The sequence below is a fragment of the Ustilaginoidea virens genome, chromosome 1 (genome assembly GCF_000687475.1).
Source record: "Ustilaginoidea virens chromosome 1, complete sequence".
NCBI classification, from domain to species: domain Eukaryota; kingdom Fungi; phylum Ascomycota; class Sordariomycetes; order Hypocreales; family Clavicipitaceae; genus Ustilaginoidea; species Ustilaginoidea virens.
In genome coordinates, this window is record NC_057316.1 from 3,436,642 (window position 1) to 3,452,180 (window position 15,539).

General features: G+C 57.5%; 5 protein-coding genes across 5 annotated transcripts; 3 read left to right on the plus strand and 2 right to left on the minus strand.

Annotated features, from left to right (window-relative positions):
- Positions 1–728: 728 nt before the first annotated feature.
- UV8b_00685 (uncharacterized protein) lies at positions 729–1,870 on the plus strand (the record flags this gene model as incomplete). Its single annotated transcript, XM_043138183.1, has 2 exons — positions 729–1,052; positions 1,148–1,870. 2 exons carry the CDS (start codon positions 729–731, stop codon positions 1,868–1,870), a joined length of 1,047 nt encoding a protein of 348 aa, XP_042994117.1.
- A 1,961-nt stretch (positions 1,871–3,831) lies between these two features.
- On the minus strand, positions 3,832–5,147 carry UV8b_00686 (uncharacterized protein; the record flags this gene model as incomplete). Its single annotated transcript, XM_043138184.1, has 6 exons — positions 3,832–3,897; positions 4,043–4,397; positions 4,501–4,580; positions 4,653–4,695; positions 4,765–4,954; positions 5,138–5,147. 6 exons carry the CDS (start codon positions 5,145–5,147, stop codon positions 3,832–3,834), a joined length of 744 nt encoding a protein of 247 aa, XP_042994118.1.
- A 2,484-nt stretch (positions 5,148–7,631) lies between these two features.
- UV8b_00687 (uncharacterized protein) lies at positions 7,632–9,005 on the plus strand (the record flags this gene model as incomplete). Its single annotated transcript, XM_043138185.1, has 1 exon — positions 7,632–9,005. One exon carries the CDS (start codon positions 7,632–7,634, stop codon positions 9,003–9,005), a length of 1,374 nt encoding a protein of 457 aa, XP_042994119.1.
- Positions 9,006–10,907: 1,902 nt separating this feature from the next.
- UV8b_00688 (uncharacterized protein) lies at positions 10,908–13,049 on the plus strand (the record flags this gene model as incomplete). Its single annotated transcript, XM_043138186.1, has 2 exons — positions 10,908–11,554; positions 11,675–13,049. 2 exons carry the CDS (start codon positions 10,908–10,910, stop codon positions 13,047–13,049), a joined length of 2,022 nt encoding a protein of 673 aa, XP_042994120.1.
- A 677-nt stretch (positions 13,050–13,726) lies between these two features.
- On the minus strand, positions 13,727–15,300 carry UV8b_00689 (uncharacterized protein; the record flags this gene model as incomplete). Its single annotated transcript, XM_043138187.1, has 2 exons — positions 13,727–14,813; positions 14,945–15,300. The coding sequence occupies 2 exons, from the start codon at positions 15,298–15,300 to the stop codon at positions 13,727–13,729; spliced, it is 1,443 nt and encodes a 480-aa protein (XP_042994121.1).
- Between the last annotated feature and the right edge of the window lie 239 nt (positions 15,301–15,539).

Consider the following 15,539-nt stretch of genomic DNA (forward strand, 5'->3'; position numbering starts at 1 on the left):
TTTTTTTTTTTTTTTTTTTTTTTTTTTTTTCCCTTTTCTTTTGGGTTTCTTTCCTCCTTTTTTGGAATGTTTCTTTCTTTTTCTTTTTTTTTTTTTTCCTGTTTTTCCCCGTGAGAATTGGGCCATGGGCCCTGGAAAATCTGTGTCGGGCACAAAAAGCCGGGGCACTTTACCAACTAAGGCCTGCTCTATGCGCGTTATTGCAATTCCATGACGCGGCATGATTCACCAGCGCCGCGCGGCTCGGCTTTCATCGGGCCGAGGCAATGTGCCCAGCCGTCCAATCTAAAGTGGGGAAGCGGGACATCGCTAATGAACCATCAAGTCTGGTCTGGTGGGTTGGTTCATGGGCCTGGGGCTCGGAGTTGGTCGGAAAGCGCAGCAACCTGCTATCTAACCTACCTAACAGCCCCCCTGCGTCTCGGATCTGATAAACAGGCCCCGGCCCCGGCCCCGGCCCCGGCCCCAACCAGGTCCTGCCTCGCGAGCTGTCAACCCTCGAGTCTCGACTCGACTCCTCGGACCCCGAGACATCGACCAGGATTCTTTCGGATTTATCAAGCCAGAGCCTGCCGGCAGAGAGGACGGACAAGACCAAGAGTGCTGGCTGCCCTTGCCTTCTTCAACCCCCCTTTCCTCCCGCCTCACCATGCCCATGCCCTCTTCCCCCCCCAACAAAGATTTCCAACGGCAGCTCCGTCACCCGCCCTCGCACGCCGGTTACACAGATGGCTCCCTCCCTCAAAGCAATCATGTCCTCCGTCATGGGGGCCCGGGCCGCAACCCCCGCGATCCCCGCGCGCAGCGAGCTGTTCGAAGCCACGGACCCCGCCAAAGACGGACCGGACTGTCTGCACGACTGCGATAGCTGCTCGATCCGATACCCGCGCGGCTTCCAGATCAACGAGCGGGACGCCCTGTACGGCCGGGTCAGCGGGTGGAGCACACACGTGCTGGTGGGCACCGGCAAGACGGACTGGGTTAGGGATGTGGCCGACGAGAAGGGCAGCGTCATGGAGGCCATCAGCAAGGCGAAACCTCCGAGCAACGGGGTATTTCCGAGCCCATTTTCCTCTCGGGTGTCCCAATCCCGCCGTCCCAGATGCGAGCCCTGCTGACCAAGGCCAATCCCCCCCCCGTGTGCCAGAGACTGATGCTCTCGGCATCCAACATGCCGACGCCGCACAACACGCACGACTACTCGGAACCCGCCACGGTGCTCCTCCTCCCAGCCTTCGTGCTGGTGGAAAACGTCCGCCCGGCAGACGCCTCGGCCCTCGTGGCCGGACTCGTCAGCGAGTCGCCCACCACCAGCTCCCCCCTGCTGCCCGCGCTGCCCGCGCTGCCCCCGCCGCCCGCAAGCGGCCGAGCGCCCGACGCCCCCGGCCTGATGGTCACCCGGGCCTGCCCGCACCAGGCCGTCATCCTCATGTGCAGCCAGCGGACGCGGGACGCCCGGTGCGGCCAGAGCGCCCCGCTGCTGCGGAGGGAGCTCGAGCGCCACCTGCGGCCGCTGGGCCTGTACCGCGACCTCGACGACGAGAGGCCCGGCGGCGTGGGCATCTACTTCATCAGCCACACGGGGGGCCACAAGTACGCGGCCAACGTGATGGTGTACAGGCGGCCAAACGCCTTTGGGCAGGACGACGCGGGCGGCCAGGACGGCGCGGGCGGCCAGGACGGCGCCTTCGGTCCTGGCTCGGCCGACGTGGGCGACGTGGGCGCCGCGCAGTGCATCTGGCTGGCGAGGGTGAAGCCTCAGGACTGCGAGAATCTCGTCCGCTTCACGGTCCTCAAGGGCAAGGTTGTCAAACCCGAAAGTCAGCTGCGGGGCGGGTTCGACAGAGCCAAGGGGCTGACTAGCTGGTGACATGGCAAGTGCGCGCATGAGCCGCCGCAGCAGCAAAGACCGACCGATGATGCCTCTCTACTCCGTACAAACGCTGGGTTGGGTGGTTTGCCCGTTGTATTGAATGAAACTACACCGTGGGCATTCCGTCCGTCCGATGACTGCCGTGGTCGCTGCACTCCATAGATGCCGTTCTGTTACAGTGCCGTGTCATGTACACCAGTCATGCATGTCCCATGATGAAAACGCCGTGTTTCCCATTCACGCTGATGCCATGCCCAAATCAACCCGGAAAGCAAATTCCTTGCCCAGTTGGAAAAAAAGATGCCGTTTTTTGTTTTCCTGCCCCCCAAACAGATGAAACGCCCTTGGAACCCAAGCACCAAGCACCAAGCACCAAGCACCAAGCACCAAGCACCAAGCATCAAGCATCAAGCACCTTCCCAAGAAGTCGCCTGAGGAAAGGAAAAAAAAAAAAAAAATGCCGCTGGAATGTCGAAATATCAATCATCAATCTGTAAATGTCGCTCCCGACGCATTCATACCCCCCATGCCAAGCAGTAAGCCCGAGCCCAAGCACCCGCAGCAAGCGTCAGTCTCCCAGAGACTCGGAGGTGTGGCTGCTCGCAGACGTGACGCTGTACGTCCTCTTTAGGTACTGGACTGCTTTGGCGATGCCAAACGACACGGCCGCGAGGACGACAAAGAGAACAATGATGATGACGGCGATGACGTTGTTTGGCTGCATGGCTTGTCGGCGCCCCTTTCAGCAGCTTAGCTAATGTATGCTCGTGAGGAATGTAGGGGGCATCCGATGGGGGTTGATGGGAGTTGTGCTTCTTCTTCTTCTTCTTCTTTTTTCTATTTTTCTTTTTTTTTCCTGCTTTGGGTTTTCGCGGGCCCGACGCTATCGCACGCTGAAGGGGGGAGGGTGCGTAGGGTGCGTAGGGTGTAGTAGCGCCTGTTTGAAGCCGTGGCCGAGGCGGCAGGTGATTTGATTAACTCGGAGCGATTAACTCGGAGCGGACGGACTGGAATGCAACGCAAGAAGCGAGGTGGGAGAGTTGAAGCAAGCTCGGTGCGGTGCGAGGTGCGATGGGGAGAGCTAGCTATTGCTTGCTTTGCTGCTGCGGGCGGTTTTGCTGATATAGTGGTTGCCCCGCCACCCGATTTATCAAGGCCCGGCGCCGAATCAACAAAAAGTCGCATGGCTGGGTTGCTGCATATTGCATGTGGGCCGCGGCAGGTCGGTCAGTCAGTCGGTGGTCGGAGCAACGAGTCCGTGCGCGGAAAAAAAAAAGAAAGTCAATTCGCGGTCCTGGAATCGAGGGGAAATATATAAGTGTGTAAAAAAAAAACAATAGGGAGAGAGAAAGAGAGAGAGAGAGAGAGAGAGAGAGAGAGAGAGAGAGAGAGAGAGAGAGACAGACAGACACAGACAGACAGACACAGACAGTATTCTTCCCTCCGTGCCTGGGGACAGACGAAGCCACGCCGCCCGAGTCAAAAAAAAAAAAAAAAAAAAAAAAAAAAGTCGAAAAAAAGTCACCGTTTCAGCAGTGCGCACAAACTCCCCCAGGCTCCCCTGTTTGAAATTGAATTCACATTCACTTCACACTTTCACTCGCAGTCGGACCAAGGTGCAATGGAGCCGGGACAGAGTCCGCTCTACTCCGTACACACCGGGCCAACAACTCCTTTACATGTTGCTGCCAAACCCGTGCTGCCCCTAAAATCACATCCCGTCCCATCCGTATACATCCATCCCATAAAAGCCAGATTCAGCCTGCCACTACGACGACGACAAAGGGGGGTAAGAAGAAGGAAACAAGAAACAAGGAAACAAGGAGAGGAAAAAGAAAAAGGTGACAAGCAGCAGAGAAAAATAAAAAAACAAAACGAAATAAAATGGGGCTTCCGTAGAGCCATTCCAATCATTGCAACCTTTGCACATGGCAGCACATACCGAATCCCCTTTTGAATCATCCTTGGACAGACTTTGCATCATCCCTAATAATTTTGACATGTCTTTCGTAAAATTGCAGCATCTGCGTTGGTTTGACCGTGGTTTTAGCAAAGTCATGGCCTTTTAGCTGTCCTTGTCCTGGTACTGGGACAAGATGCAAAAACAAATAAAAAAAAAGAGAGAGAGAGTGAGAGAGAGAGAGAGGGAGAGAAACGGACGCGGCTTACCTTTTGTGGACACTTCTTGTAGATGACCGACGTGTCATGCTTGGTTTTCTTGCCATTCTTCCACACCAGGTAGACGACCAGCTTTCCGTTCGCTTCCTCCTCGCAGGCGTCAATCGTATCAATCTCCTCTTCCCATGAGCCGGCCGGCGGTGCCCATGCCTTGACCGTCGCGGGAGGAGCCGTCTCTGAAGGGTGTGTCCCGTTCTTTCGGGCCCGCTTCGCCGTGGCCGCGACGGAATTGGACGCTGGCCGACCTCGCTTCTTGCCCTTGGCGGCCTTTTCGGTTTGGCTGAAGATCTTGTCGCGTCCCCCGATTGATTCCAGATACTCGTCGAGAATCAGATGCGCCGACATCCTGAGCGAGACAAACATGAGTTTTCCGGCACACCGCACAATGGCCAAGACGGGGGAAGGGGGTGGGGGGGGGGGGGGGGGGGCAATCATCAGCTGCCACTCACTCCAGATTTTCTTCTGGCTCCCAGGTCATGTCTTTCTTGGACTCGTAACCTTCCCATTTGACCTGAAACTTGAGGCTTCCCTGGTTGAATCAAAGCGTTAGAGTTTGGTAGCGATGCCGGGTCATTGGGGTGGATCAAGACTGCGCGCTAACATCTTCGTCGACCATGTGACTCTTGATCGCCTCGACAATGAACCTAAATCCACGAGTCAGACGCTTTGCTCCGTTGCAGATGGGGAAAAAGAGCGCAGTCTCGTTGGCGTACTCATCTTCTTCCAAGTCTTCGTCTTCAATTTCATCTTCCTCAACGTCGGTTTTGCCTCCACGAGAATTTCCATTCGTCACCACGGGTTCGTCATCGCTCGAGGGTTCGGCTTGGAAGGACTTGGAGTGCGAAACAGATTTTGCGACAGAGGTTTGAAGTTCGAGGTCAGATGCCTCTTCATCGCTAAGAGCTAGGGCCGAGGGTAAGCACGCGCCTTTGCCACCGTCGTAAGCCGAAGGGGGGAGGGGGGGGGGGGGGGGGGGGGGTGGGGATCGGGCACAAAATCAAACAAATCATCACCCATCGCCCATCATCCGTCACCCATATCCATGGGCGACCCGACCACGCAATTCTCTGAGGGACAGGTACATACCTGGGGGCATGGCTGAAGATGGAGGTGGAAGCGGCAATGGCTAAGAGGTAGAGAGACGGACGCGATAAGACTCTGCTGATTGACCAAATCGCGTCTGCAAACGGAGATGAGTAAACGTGCGCGCGCGGGAGCAGAGTTTGGCGGCCGAGGACCTGAGGTGTCGACTATTACGTTACGTTAGATCTCTTCTGGTCACGTTATTTCCAGCCTCGAGTGGCTGGGGCCGCTGGCTGGGGCCGCTGGGTCGAGGTTTGGAGGCGGGGCTAGACCCACAATTTCCCGTGATTCTATGACGAGCACACTGCCCCTCCCCACTCTCCTCCAGCTTTCTTTCTTTTCCAACTCCGACACATCGCGGTTCATCGTGCGCCAACCACAAAGTGGTGCATGCTTACGCCGGTGCTTTTCTTCTTCTTGGCCGTACTCGGAAGCATCATGAGCTCATCGCGACTCGGCCAAAAACGTGGTCGGCGACGTTCTCGATTCGTGGAGTTCTCTCACCAGAGTTTACCACCAGCTTGATTACTTCTTGGCTTGATTATTTATCAAGCAAAAAGTTTGCTTGATAAATAATCAAGCCAAAAAGTTCTCAAAAGAGAAGTTTTCTCCGCCGAGCTTGATTCAGGGAGCCTTGGATGAATAGGTAATCAAGCGGGAGTGGCTTTTTTTTTTTTTTTTTTTTTTTTTATAAAAAAAAAAAGCATCGACGCCAACTACAACTCCGCCATCTGTACGGAGTACGGAGTATGGATGCGTCGGTCCGAGCTCGGTAGATACAGTACATGGGCCTTTTCATGATCCCTGCGGTGTGTGGCTGGAGAACTTGATCGGCAGGAACAGCACAACTACATCCAGACCCGTGATTACGCGCAGGCTCCTGCAGTTGAACCCTGCATCGACGGAACAGTGCTTTCGGCAGACCAGACGAGACGAGACGAGACTAGGTCAGTTTGGAGCCTTTGATCCAACTACCTAAGCTATCTAGGTTCGCAGCGGATTTGACTTGAATCAAGAACCAGGCGCCTCTGGCACCTCACAGGTTCCTGTCCTTGGTCGTCTTTACTTTCCAAAGCCTAGCTCGACATGCTTGGGCTTTTCCAATCACGATCCTGCTCAAATGGCCTCTGCCAAGCGATCGGCATTCCTTTGATAAGCCATGCGCGTGTGTCGTGGCGGCGAGGACTTGATGTAAAGGGTGAACCAACACAGAGTCATGGAGGCAAATTCAAACGTGACGATGAGTAGCATGAATCGAGTCACTGTGTTGTTCTAAACCATGGCTGAGCACATTTTCATGCTCGGCGGGTTTTGAGTAGGTTCGGTGTTAGTTTCAGCCTCAAGACTACGTGAGCCGAGAACAAGCCATCAATCAGCAACAAATGAGAAGTTGAGAGCAATGGGGGTCGAGAACAACTAGTCGTTGAGAGAAGCCAGCTCGACATGGCCACTTGGTTTTGCCCGTTAGAACATGGATTGTGGCAAAGCCAACAATTAGGTCAACAGCCAACACACGGCAAATGACGGCCTGGCCTGGACAACTGGCTGACGACATTGCTGCCTCGCCGTGGAAAACTTGGATGGATTTTCTCAAGTTGCAGAGCCTTGGCAGGTTGGTTGCCACGGCAGTCAAAGTCAAGTCAGATGGTGAGGAACAGTATGGCTTGGCAACGCGCTAACGTCTGATAGCCTCTCGACTATTAACCGACTGACCGACTATCCGAAGCGGACGAATCGGACGAACTAGTCCAAGATCGCGTGGTGGCTTGCGGCTGGCGGCCAAACATGGGCCGAGGTTGGGGGCGGAGGTGCGCCGGTGGCCAACTCCGGGTTCCCGACCGCCGGGGCTGTGCTTGGCGGCACAGGTTTGGCCCCGACCGAGGCCATGCCAGAATGTCGAGTGGCAAACTGCTGCCAAGTTTTTTTTTTTTTTTTTTTGGGTTTTTTTTTTGGTCGGCCGTCGAGGGCGTCGATGACAACAAGGTTGGCCGCAAAGACGAGGTCGGCGCTAACGAAGCTTTACGGCTTGCGGGTGTGGCAGCCGCTTCTCGATCCTCTCCGGACGGGCCAAGGAGGACACGAATCTTTTTTGAATCGCGTGCGGATGCCGTCAAGGCATATGCTTCCGCGCGGAGGCTTGCCTTGCATTTGCTCTGTCGAGGGGGTGCCGGTTTGTTGACGGGCAGAGTGGCAAAGACGGAAGGGCTCGAAGTTGTATAAAGCTTCATGTCGAGACGGGCAGTTTTTTCGGGAGACTGGGAACACAGATCGACTCGGCACGCAAAAGTCATCATCGCTTCCCTTTGATCTCTACTCACTCTTATCTTACTCCCACTCCCCAAAAAAACCTTGCCCCTGCAGATCAAGATCTGCTGCCGCTCCGCTGCAGATCCCTAGCTAGATACAGATACCCAAGATACAACGTCAACTGTAGCTGCGCCGTCGGGGAACCCCCAGCGCCAGATCATCTTCAGGACCAGACATAGAAATAAGCGCTATGAAGGTGTTGGCCTCCGCCGCGTCATGGGCCTGGGCCCTGTCTCTGGTTGGGCTCTCATCCAGCGCTCCGCAGGCGGCCGGCAACGGCGGCAACGGCAGCAACAAGCCCGCCATGCCGGTGGTCAAGACAACGGTGACGGACAAGGGCCAGGTGCTGGACTGGGTTCCCGTGGGCGCCCAGGCCGCCAAGATTGCCTCTCCGCCGCCCGCCAGCGTCATGAGGCGCGCGCCGTCGTCGCGCGACGCGGCGCTGGTGCATGCCATCAAGCCCAAGGACCCGGGGCCGGCGGGGACGGTGCCGATCCTCCGCGCCGGCGGCCCCACCAGGCCGATGAAGCGGCCGCCCCCCCACGGCAAGCCCCTGAAGGACAAGGGCGAGGGCGAGGGCAAGAAGACGGCTTCCAAAAGTGCCAAACCCGCCAAACCCACACAAACCAAAAAGACCACCGGATCCGCCACAAGCTCCCAGGCCGCCGCCGTCCCCACCACCTCCTCCTCCTCCTCCTCCTCCTCCTCCTCATCCTCCGCGGGCAACACCACCAGCCCCGACGCCCGCGACCTCAACGCTCTCGGCGCGCGCGACACGTACAGCGGCCAGCACTGGTGGGCCAGCACCGGCCAGCCCGTCGACAACCATGGCGGAACGGCCACGTACAACATGTTCAAGGCCTTTGTGCAGAGCCCGCTCGACTTCAGCCTCCTCCAGGTGGCCGTGCTCCGCAGCGACGCGCCCAACAAGAGCCAGACGATCGAGGCCGGCTGGATCAACTACCCCATCCAGGTGGCGGACCCGCACCTGTTCATCTTCTACACCACCAACGGCTACGAAAAGTACGGCGACAACCTCTGCGGCTGGAACCGCGACGTGGCCGGCTGGGTGCAGTACGACCAGTACATCTACCCGGGCGTGGCCTTTGGGCCCCTCTCGTCCGTGGGCGGCTCCATGTACGAGGCCGACATTGGCTTCTACTACTTCCAGGGCAACTGGTGGATGTCGACGCTCGGCAGGTGGATCGGCTACTATCCCGGGAGCCTCTTCTCGCAGGGGGGGGTGGACCCGACGCTGACGCTCAGCCACCACTCGAACCAGATCAACTTTTACGGCGAGGTGTACAACAGCGAGGTCGACCTGACGACGACGGACATGGGCAGCGGCGTGTTCCCGGAATCCGGCTTCGGACGGGCGGCCTACATGAGGAAGATGTACTACTACGACTTGAACAACGTGGCGCATCCGTACGACGGCAGCCAGCGCTTCTACCTCAGCGACTCGAATCGCTACCGCCTCTCGCCGACCTGGAACTCGGGCACGGACTGGGGGAGCTACATGTTTATCGGGGGGCCGGGGGCAGGCGGCGTGACGGGGGGGTGAGAGCCGGGGGTGGTTGGGGGGGAAGGGGGGGATGCAATTGCACGGAGCCTAGACGGAGCCTGGACGGAGCTTGGATGGAGCTTGGACGGAGCTTGGACGGAGCTTGGACGGAGCTTGGATGGAGCCCGGACGGGGGGGGGGTTTGCAGTTCCGGGCGGGCCAACTTGCGGGCTTCGATTTCGGGAGTCAAACGCCCGGAGTGGGGAGCGGAAGATAGGCTGCCTTTGACATTTTCGCGCAAGCCCGACGACGGAGGAGGAAGGTTCTTTCTTTATCACGTTCTCTTTTCTTTTTCTTATTTGGCATTGTATCGATTACGGCCGTGTTTATTTATAGCACTGCCACGGAACCGGACCGGGGGGTCAAATAAAATAACCGCAAAGGTGACGGGCCTCAACCGTCGTACCGTAATTGCCCAGAATTGACTGCTGCTCCGGCATTGCTCCGGCATTGCTCCGGCATTGCTCCGGCATTGCTCCGGCATTGCTCCGGCATTGCTCCGGCATTGCTCCGGTGTATTGTGCATTGTGTATTGCTCTGGAATTGCCCGGCGCAAGGTCGCAATCTATGTATGTTGTATTGGCTGCAATGCCGCAGGTGGTCTGCAGGTGGTCTGCAGGTGGTTTGTTGGGGGCGGCCAGCGCTAGAGGAATATGTTGGCAGCTGCACAGCACTGCACGCTGCACCGCACTGCACTGCACTGCACTGCACTGCGCTGCCCGCTGCAGGCTGCAGGCTGCAGACACCAGCCGATTACAGACTGACTACGGAGTACTGTACATACGCCATGACCAGACCAAGACGCATTGCTGCTGACCACGTCGGGCTCTCGAATTCTCGAAACAGCCGCGGGAGCATCTAGACCCCATGTACTCTGCTCTGTATGTAGAATGGATGATCTCGGTACTGCCATTCATTCTCTCAGCAGCGAGTCAATCGTTCAAGACTACTGTAGCCGGTCAGGGCACCTGCACTTGGCACGGCCAGTTGACGGACGCCCTTTAGCGTGACGGCTGGCAGCTGGCATTGATAGTACAGTACATATGTACTTGTACTGTATATACAGCGCTGGCTGCCACTGCGACTGGTCTGTCTGTCTCAGTTTGTTCCCACCCAGCCATTTATTATTATTTTTTTTCTTTTGAAAGGAAAAAAAAAAAAAGAAGAAGAAGAAAGAAAGGGGAAAAAAAAGATGGGAAAAAAAAAAAGAATAAAGAAAGAACAAGAACCTAAATAGCAAGTGTCGTGCGGTGTGGATAAAATTGATTGATTCTGATTTTAAAATTGTCTCTGTGCTCCGTAGCCCCACCCACTGCTGCGTCCCGCGATTTTATCCACCCCCTCTCCCCTCTCCCCCCCCTGAGATGGACGGGAGATGGACGGAGATGGTCGAAGGAGGGCAATTTGTCGTTTGTCGTTGCAGCTAGCTAGCTTTCCCACGATTTCCTTCATCCACCACTTCCTCCTCCTTGCCCACCCCACCCGCTCCTGGGGGGACATGCCGCAGTAGCAACCTCTGAATACTCGTCGGGCATCCGGTCTTGCTTCCTCGCGTTGCCGCGTTGCCGCGTTGCCGCCGATTCATGTCCCCCAACCTTCGCATCTTGACAACCCCCTTGGGATCCTCCAACGAGCAGCTTCCTATCGTCGTCGTCGGAAACGGTTTTCATGCGAGCAGGCGAGCTCTCCTCTTTGCTCAGGGCCAAAAACTTGCAATCCCGCAGCTTCTTGTCGAGCATTAATCGGCTTTGAACACACACACACACACAGAGAGAGAGAGAAAGAGAGAGAAAGAGACAAACACACAAACACACAAGTACAAACCGGCTTGGTCTAGTCCCCGAGCTTCCCCTCCCCCCCCCCCCCCCCCCCCCCCTCCGGTTGAGCTTGTCACCGCTCGCTATGGCGACGGCCATGGCACCACCCGACTCAGAATCAACAACCCCAGGCAAGACCAGCGCTCCGAAAGACAAGAGCTGCCCGTTTTGCTCCCAAGCCTTTACATCATCCTCGCTCGGCCGCCACCTCGACCTCTACATCAGACCCAAGAACCCCAAGCCGTCAGATGGTGTCCATGACGTCGAGGCTATCCGTAAGCTGCGCGGGGCCATCACGAGAAGGCAGCCCCGTGGCTCCCTCAGTGCTCGCAAAGGCTCGACGCCCGCGGGAACACCACGGCCGACAACCAAGAGAGAGCCATCATCCCATGGAAACCATCCACTGGGTACAACGGCCCTGATGCCTCCTCGAGACGGCCCTCACGCCATGACTTCAACCACGCCGAGCAAGTTTGTCTTTGTGCCAAGATGGGAAGCCACGGGAGTCATGAGATCAAGACGCTCCTTGGACAAAGAAGCTGCTGCTGCTGCTGCTGCTGCTGCTGCTGGTGGTGGGCGTGCCAAGCAACCGGAAATGCAGACAACCATGAGCAGGCAGGTGGTACACAAGTCTCAGTTGGACATGAAGCAGAAGCTGTCGGACGCTGTCGACACGGCTCGAGCCGCCGAGCTTGCTCTACGGGAGCTTCTCGGTTCCTGGAGGGCAGCCAAGTACGTTTTCTCTTTTTTTTTTCTTTCTCTTTCTTTTGGCTGCCGCGATTGACCCTGACAAGCCCTGTCGTGTTTCTTTCATCATCATCCCCCCTCCCCGGCATTCTAACACGTCCCCAGGCAACACATTGAAACCAGTTCTATGCCATTCGATTTCGATCCCCTCGCCCTCGACTTCCCGGCACTTACACTGCAATGCTTGCACCCGCCACCAACCCTCTTCTCCTCGACGCAGAACCCGACTTCGACTTCGTGGGCCATCCAACCCCCCGGCCAGCGGGAATTCCGCGCCCTGCAGGTCTTCTTCAAGGAAACCTTCGGAGCCTGGACAGCCTCCTGTGCGGCCGCGGCAACGGCTGCCGCCGCTCAAGACGTCAAGCTCGCCTACCCTCCCGCAAGCAGCAACCTCCAAAAGGACGCCCGTGAGGCGGCGCAAAAAAAGGAAGACAAGGTGGCAGACAGCCTGGAGACCCTGGTAGAGGAGCACCTGCACTCTGCGTTTGCCGTGTGGGACGCCCTGCCGGCGCAAAGACAGCAGGAGCTTTGGATTCTAGAGCTTGCGAGGGGGGTCGGAAGGAAACTCAAGGAGGTTGAGCGCTTAAAGGACCAGCAGCATCGGCTGAAGCAGGAGAATGCAAACCTCAAGATGCAAGTCGATCAGCTGAACCGCCTTCAACAGCCCCGGGAGTGGGGGCGCCTGTTGCCTTGCGCCATGCCAAATGATCGAGACGGGGCAAGTTGGGGGGCGTATGAGCGAGGCGCGCGAGACGCGCGAGACGCGCGAGGCGGCCAGAGCATTACCGGGTTGTTGGACACGGAAGATGGACACGTCGACATTGCAACTCTAGCCACCAAGTGCATTGAGAGATGGAAGAATGTCATTACCTCCACTCGTGTAACGGCCAGCGGCATGGCTGCCCAGCGACCGCTGGACCGACCAGCCCCGGCTCCAAGTGACCTCAATAGCCTAGTAGAGCCCCAGCCGCAAGCTACGCCTCGAGGAGGAGACATGCAGCCGAAGCCTGCCAACCAGCCCGACCAGGCCAACGGCAAAGAAGCATCATCGTCATCCGTCGCCAGCGGCAGCCGGCCCGTCAGCGAGCACGCCGGCCCGTCAGCCGGCGTGACAGGCCCGCCCTCGGTGGAAGAGGAGACGAGCGACCAGGACGCCGACGCCGACGCCGACGCCGAAATGGAGGATGACGACAGCTTCGCCGTCGTGAATGCACCTCCTCCGAAGCAGCCCCTGCAGCGGCAAGGCGCCGCTGCGTTGGACGTCCGCCGGACGACGCAAGGGCTTGCCCAGCAACAGCTCTCGCCGCCCGAGATGCAGTTCATGATGCAGAACGGGTCGGCGAGCCCGGCTGGGCGGTCGGTCATGGTCATGGCAAAGGCCATGCCGAGCCTGAACCTAGCCCTGCAAGGCGGCGACGCCACCGCGACCGCGATGCAACAGGTCGGCGGCGATGCGCTGTACATGGACGGCGGATTGTGACGTGGATGGGGGGGTTTACCTTGGTTGCCCGAAAGGACGGGATCCAGACGACGGGGTGGCAAGTCGACACGAAGGAAAAGGAAACGGGGCAAAGGAAAAAGGAAAAGGAAAAAGGAAAAGGAAAAAGAAAAGGAAAAGGAAAAAGAAAAAGGAGTGAGGAGGTGATTTTGATGGCAAAACGACGACGATCAACCATTTTCTTTTTTTTTTTTTATGGGGGATCACACTTGAATTTTGGCCGTCCGCGGCAGCCTAAGGAAATACGCAACCTGTTTCGTTTCATTTCATTTCATGTCCTTTCTTTTCTCTTCTATTATTACATTGCTGTACAATAGCCAGGGTCTTTGTTCCCCTTTTCGGGTCTTTTTAGAAAAGCTCGTTTCTTGTTCTAGGCAGGCGCTTGCATATACCCAGAGCATACGGTCATGTGGGAAGCCAAGACTTTCTAGCGCACGATACATACAGTCTCTACATGGAGAGGGAGGAAGGCGTGCCAACGTGCCCGCAGCTCGTGAGGCCTGTCCGGCATGTGCGAGAAACTTTTTTCGAGTCGAGATCCAAGGTGTCGTCAGCCGTGCTTCTGTTTTACGAAAAAATAAACGTGGAACCGCGGCAGGCATTGCATCGTGCTTGCATCCCCTGCGCTGCTTGCTGCTTGCTTGCTTGCTGCAAGGGCGTCAGGTCTTCTTTTGCTGGTTGGCCGCCTGCTTGAGCCGTTGCTCAAGCACCCGCAACGTCGCTTTCGGCACTCTCAGGCGATGTGCCAGAACCAGGGCGCCTGTCAGGACGGCAAGACTTCCGGCCTGGTGAGCGGCGGCCAGTGGAACGGGTACCATGTAGATCAAGGTGGAGATGCCGAGCGCGACTTGCAGACAGACAAGATGGACCAGGCCGGCCGCGCTCTTCTTGGCGTTTCTCGGCAGGGCCGAGGCGACCCTCTGGGTGCGCGAAAAGGCGAAGAGGGTCAGGATGGCGCAAAAGGTGGACACGGCCAAGATGCGGTGGTCCATCTGCACGGTGCTGGGGTTCTCCAGCATGTTGCGCCACCAGAGATCCGAGCCGTCCTCCTTGCGGCAGTAGAAGGCGTCCCAGAGCTCCGACTTTGGCGGGGCGAACCCGAGCCCCATTTTCGGGAACTCGTTGTAGATGAGGCCGGCGTCAAGGCCGGCGACGAGGGCGCCAGACATGATGGTGACAAAGGTCAGGGCGGTCACGGCAAGGACGGAGCGACGGAAGGCTTTCAGGGCAGGGTTCCTGAGGGCCTGGAGCGCGCTCACGGCCGCGGCGGGATCGGCGAGGAGTCGGTGAGTGCGAAGGACGGACAGCCCGGACAGCAGCATCCACGAGTAGCAGACAAAGGCGGTGGCGAGGTGGGCGGTGAGGCGGTACTGCGAAACGCGCGGGTGGGAGCCAGGCGCGAAGAGGTCGTCCTTTAGCCCCGACTTGACCATCCACCAGCCGATGAAGCCCTGGAAGCCGATGAGGCCGGAGATGCCGAGCAAGTTGACGGCCATTCTGGGGGTGACTCGGCGGCGAGCGACAAAGTACAGCGTGGGCACGACAAAGGACACGCCGATGAAGCGACCCCAGACCCGATGCGCCCATTCCATAAAGTAGATCTTTTTAAACTCGTCAAGCGTCATGTGCGGGTTGAGGAGCTTGAACTCGGGCGAAGCGCGGTATTTCTCAAACTCGGATTCCCACTCGGCTCGAGACAGAGGGGGCAAGGAGCCGGTAACTGGACGCCATTCCGTAATGCTGAGTCTGGGCTGTCAGGTTAGCTAGCGAGGCACAAAAAAAAAAAAAAAAAAAAAAAAAAACCGGGTTTTGTCGGATGGCCATGAACCGAGCCAGTTCATTGATTCATCCATCGACCTGGGGGGGCACCGACGCACCCGGACTCTGTCAATCTGGTCAGCCCTCCCCAGACGACGATGCCAAAGACACTGACAGCGCTGCCAATGAGCCAGTATCCAACAATCTTGGCGTTGGTCCTCGGAAATTCCGGCTTGCGCAACGCCTGAGCTTGCGCCTGGGCCGAGGCCGATCGGAAATTGACGTGGTCCGCTATGCTTCCCGGCGGAATCTCAGACTTGACCTGGGCGAACCCACGAGATCGGACGGCATTGAGAATGCGGGATGCGAGCCGGGGCTGGGGCCGCACGGTCTGCCGGAGGCACTGGTTGCAAATGAAGAATGAAGAGGGAGTTCGTTGGCTTAGCCTCCGGACGGCGGGTGCCAAGAATGCCATCCTTTGCCGCGGAATTCCAGGGAGACTGGAGGCCACAAAGAAAGAAGCCAAGTCGAACGTGAAAGAAGGGAAGTTCTTGGCATCTGGGGGATGAAGCAAGCCGTCAAGTCATGTGACTTGCATAAGCGGGAGCCATCCACGGTGGGGCGGGGCGGGGCGGGGCGGATGGGGCCAATCCACGCAGAGTTTCTTTCATCGGCCCGGCACTCGCAGCTCACCGCCAAAATGTCAAACCCGGC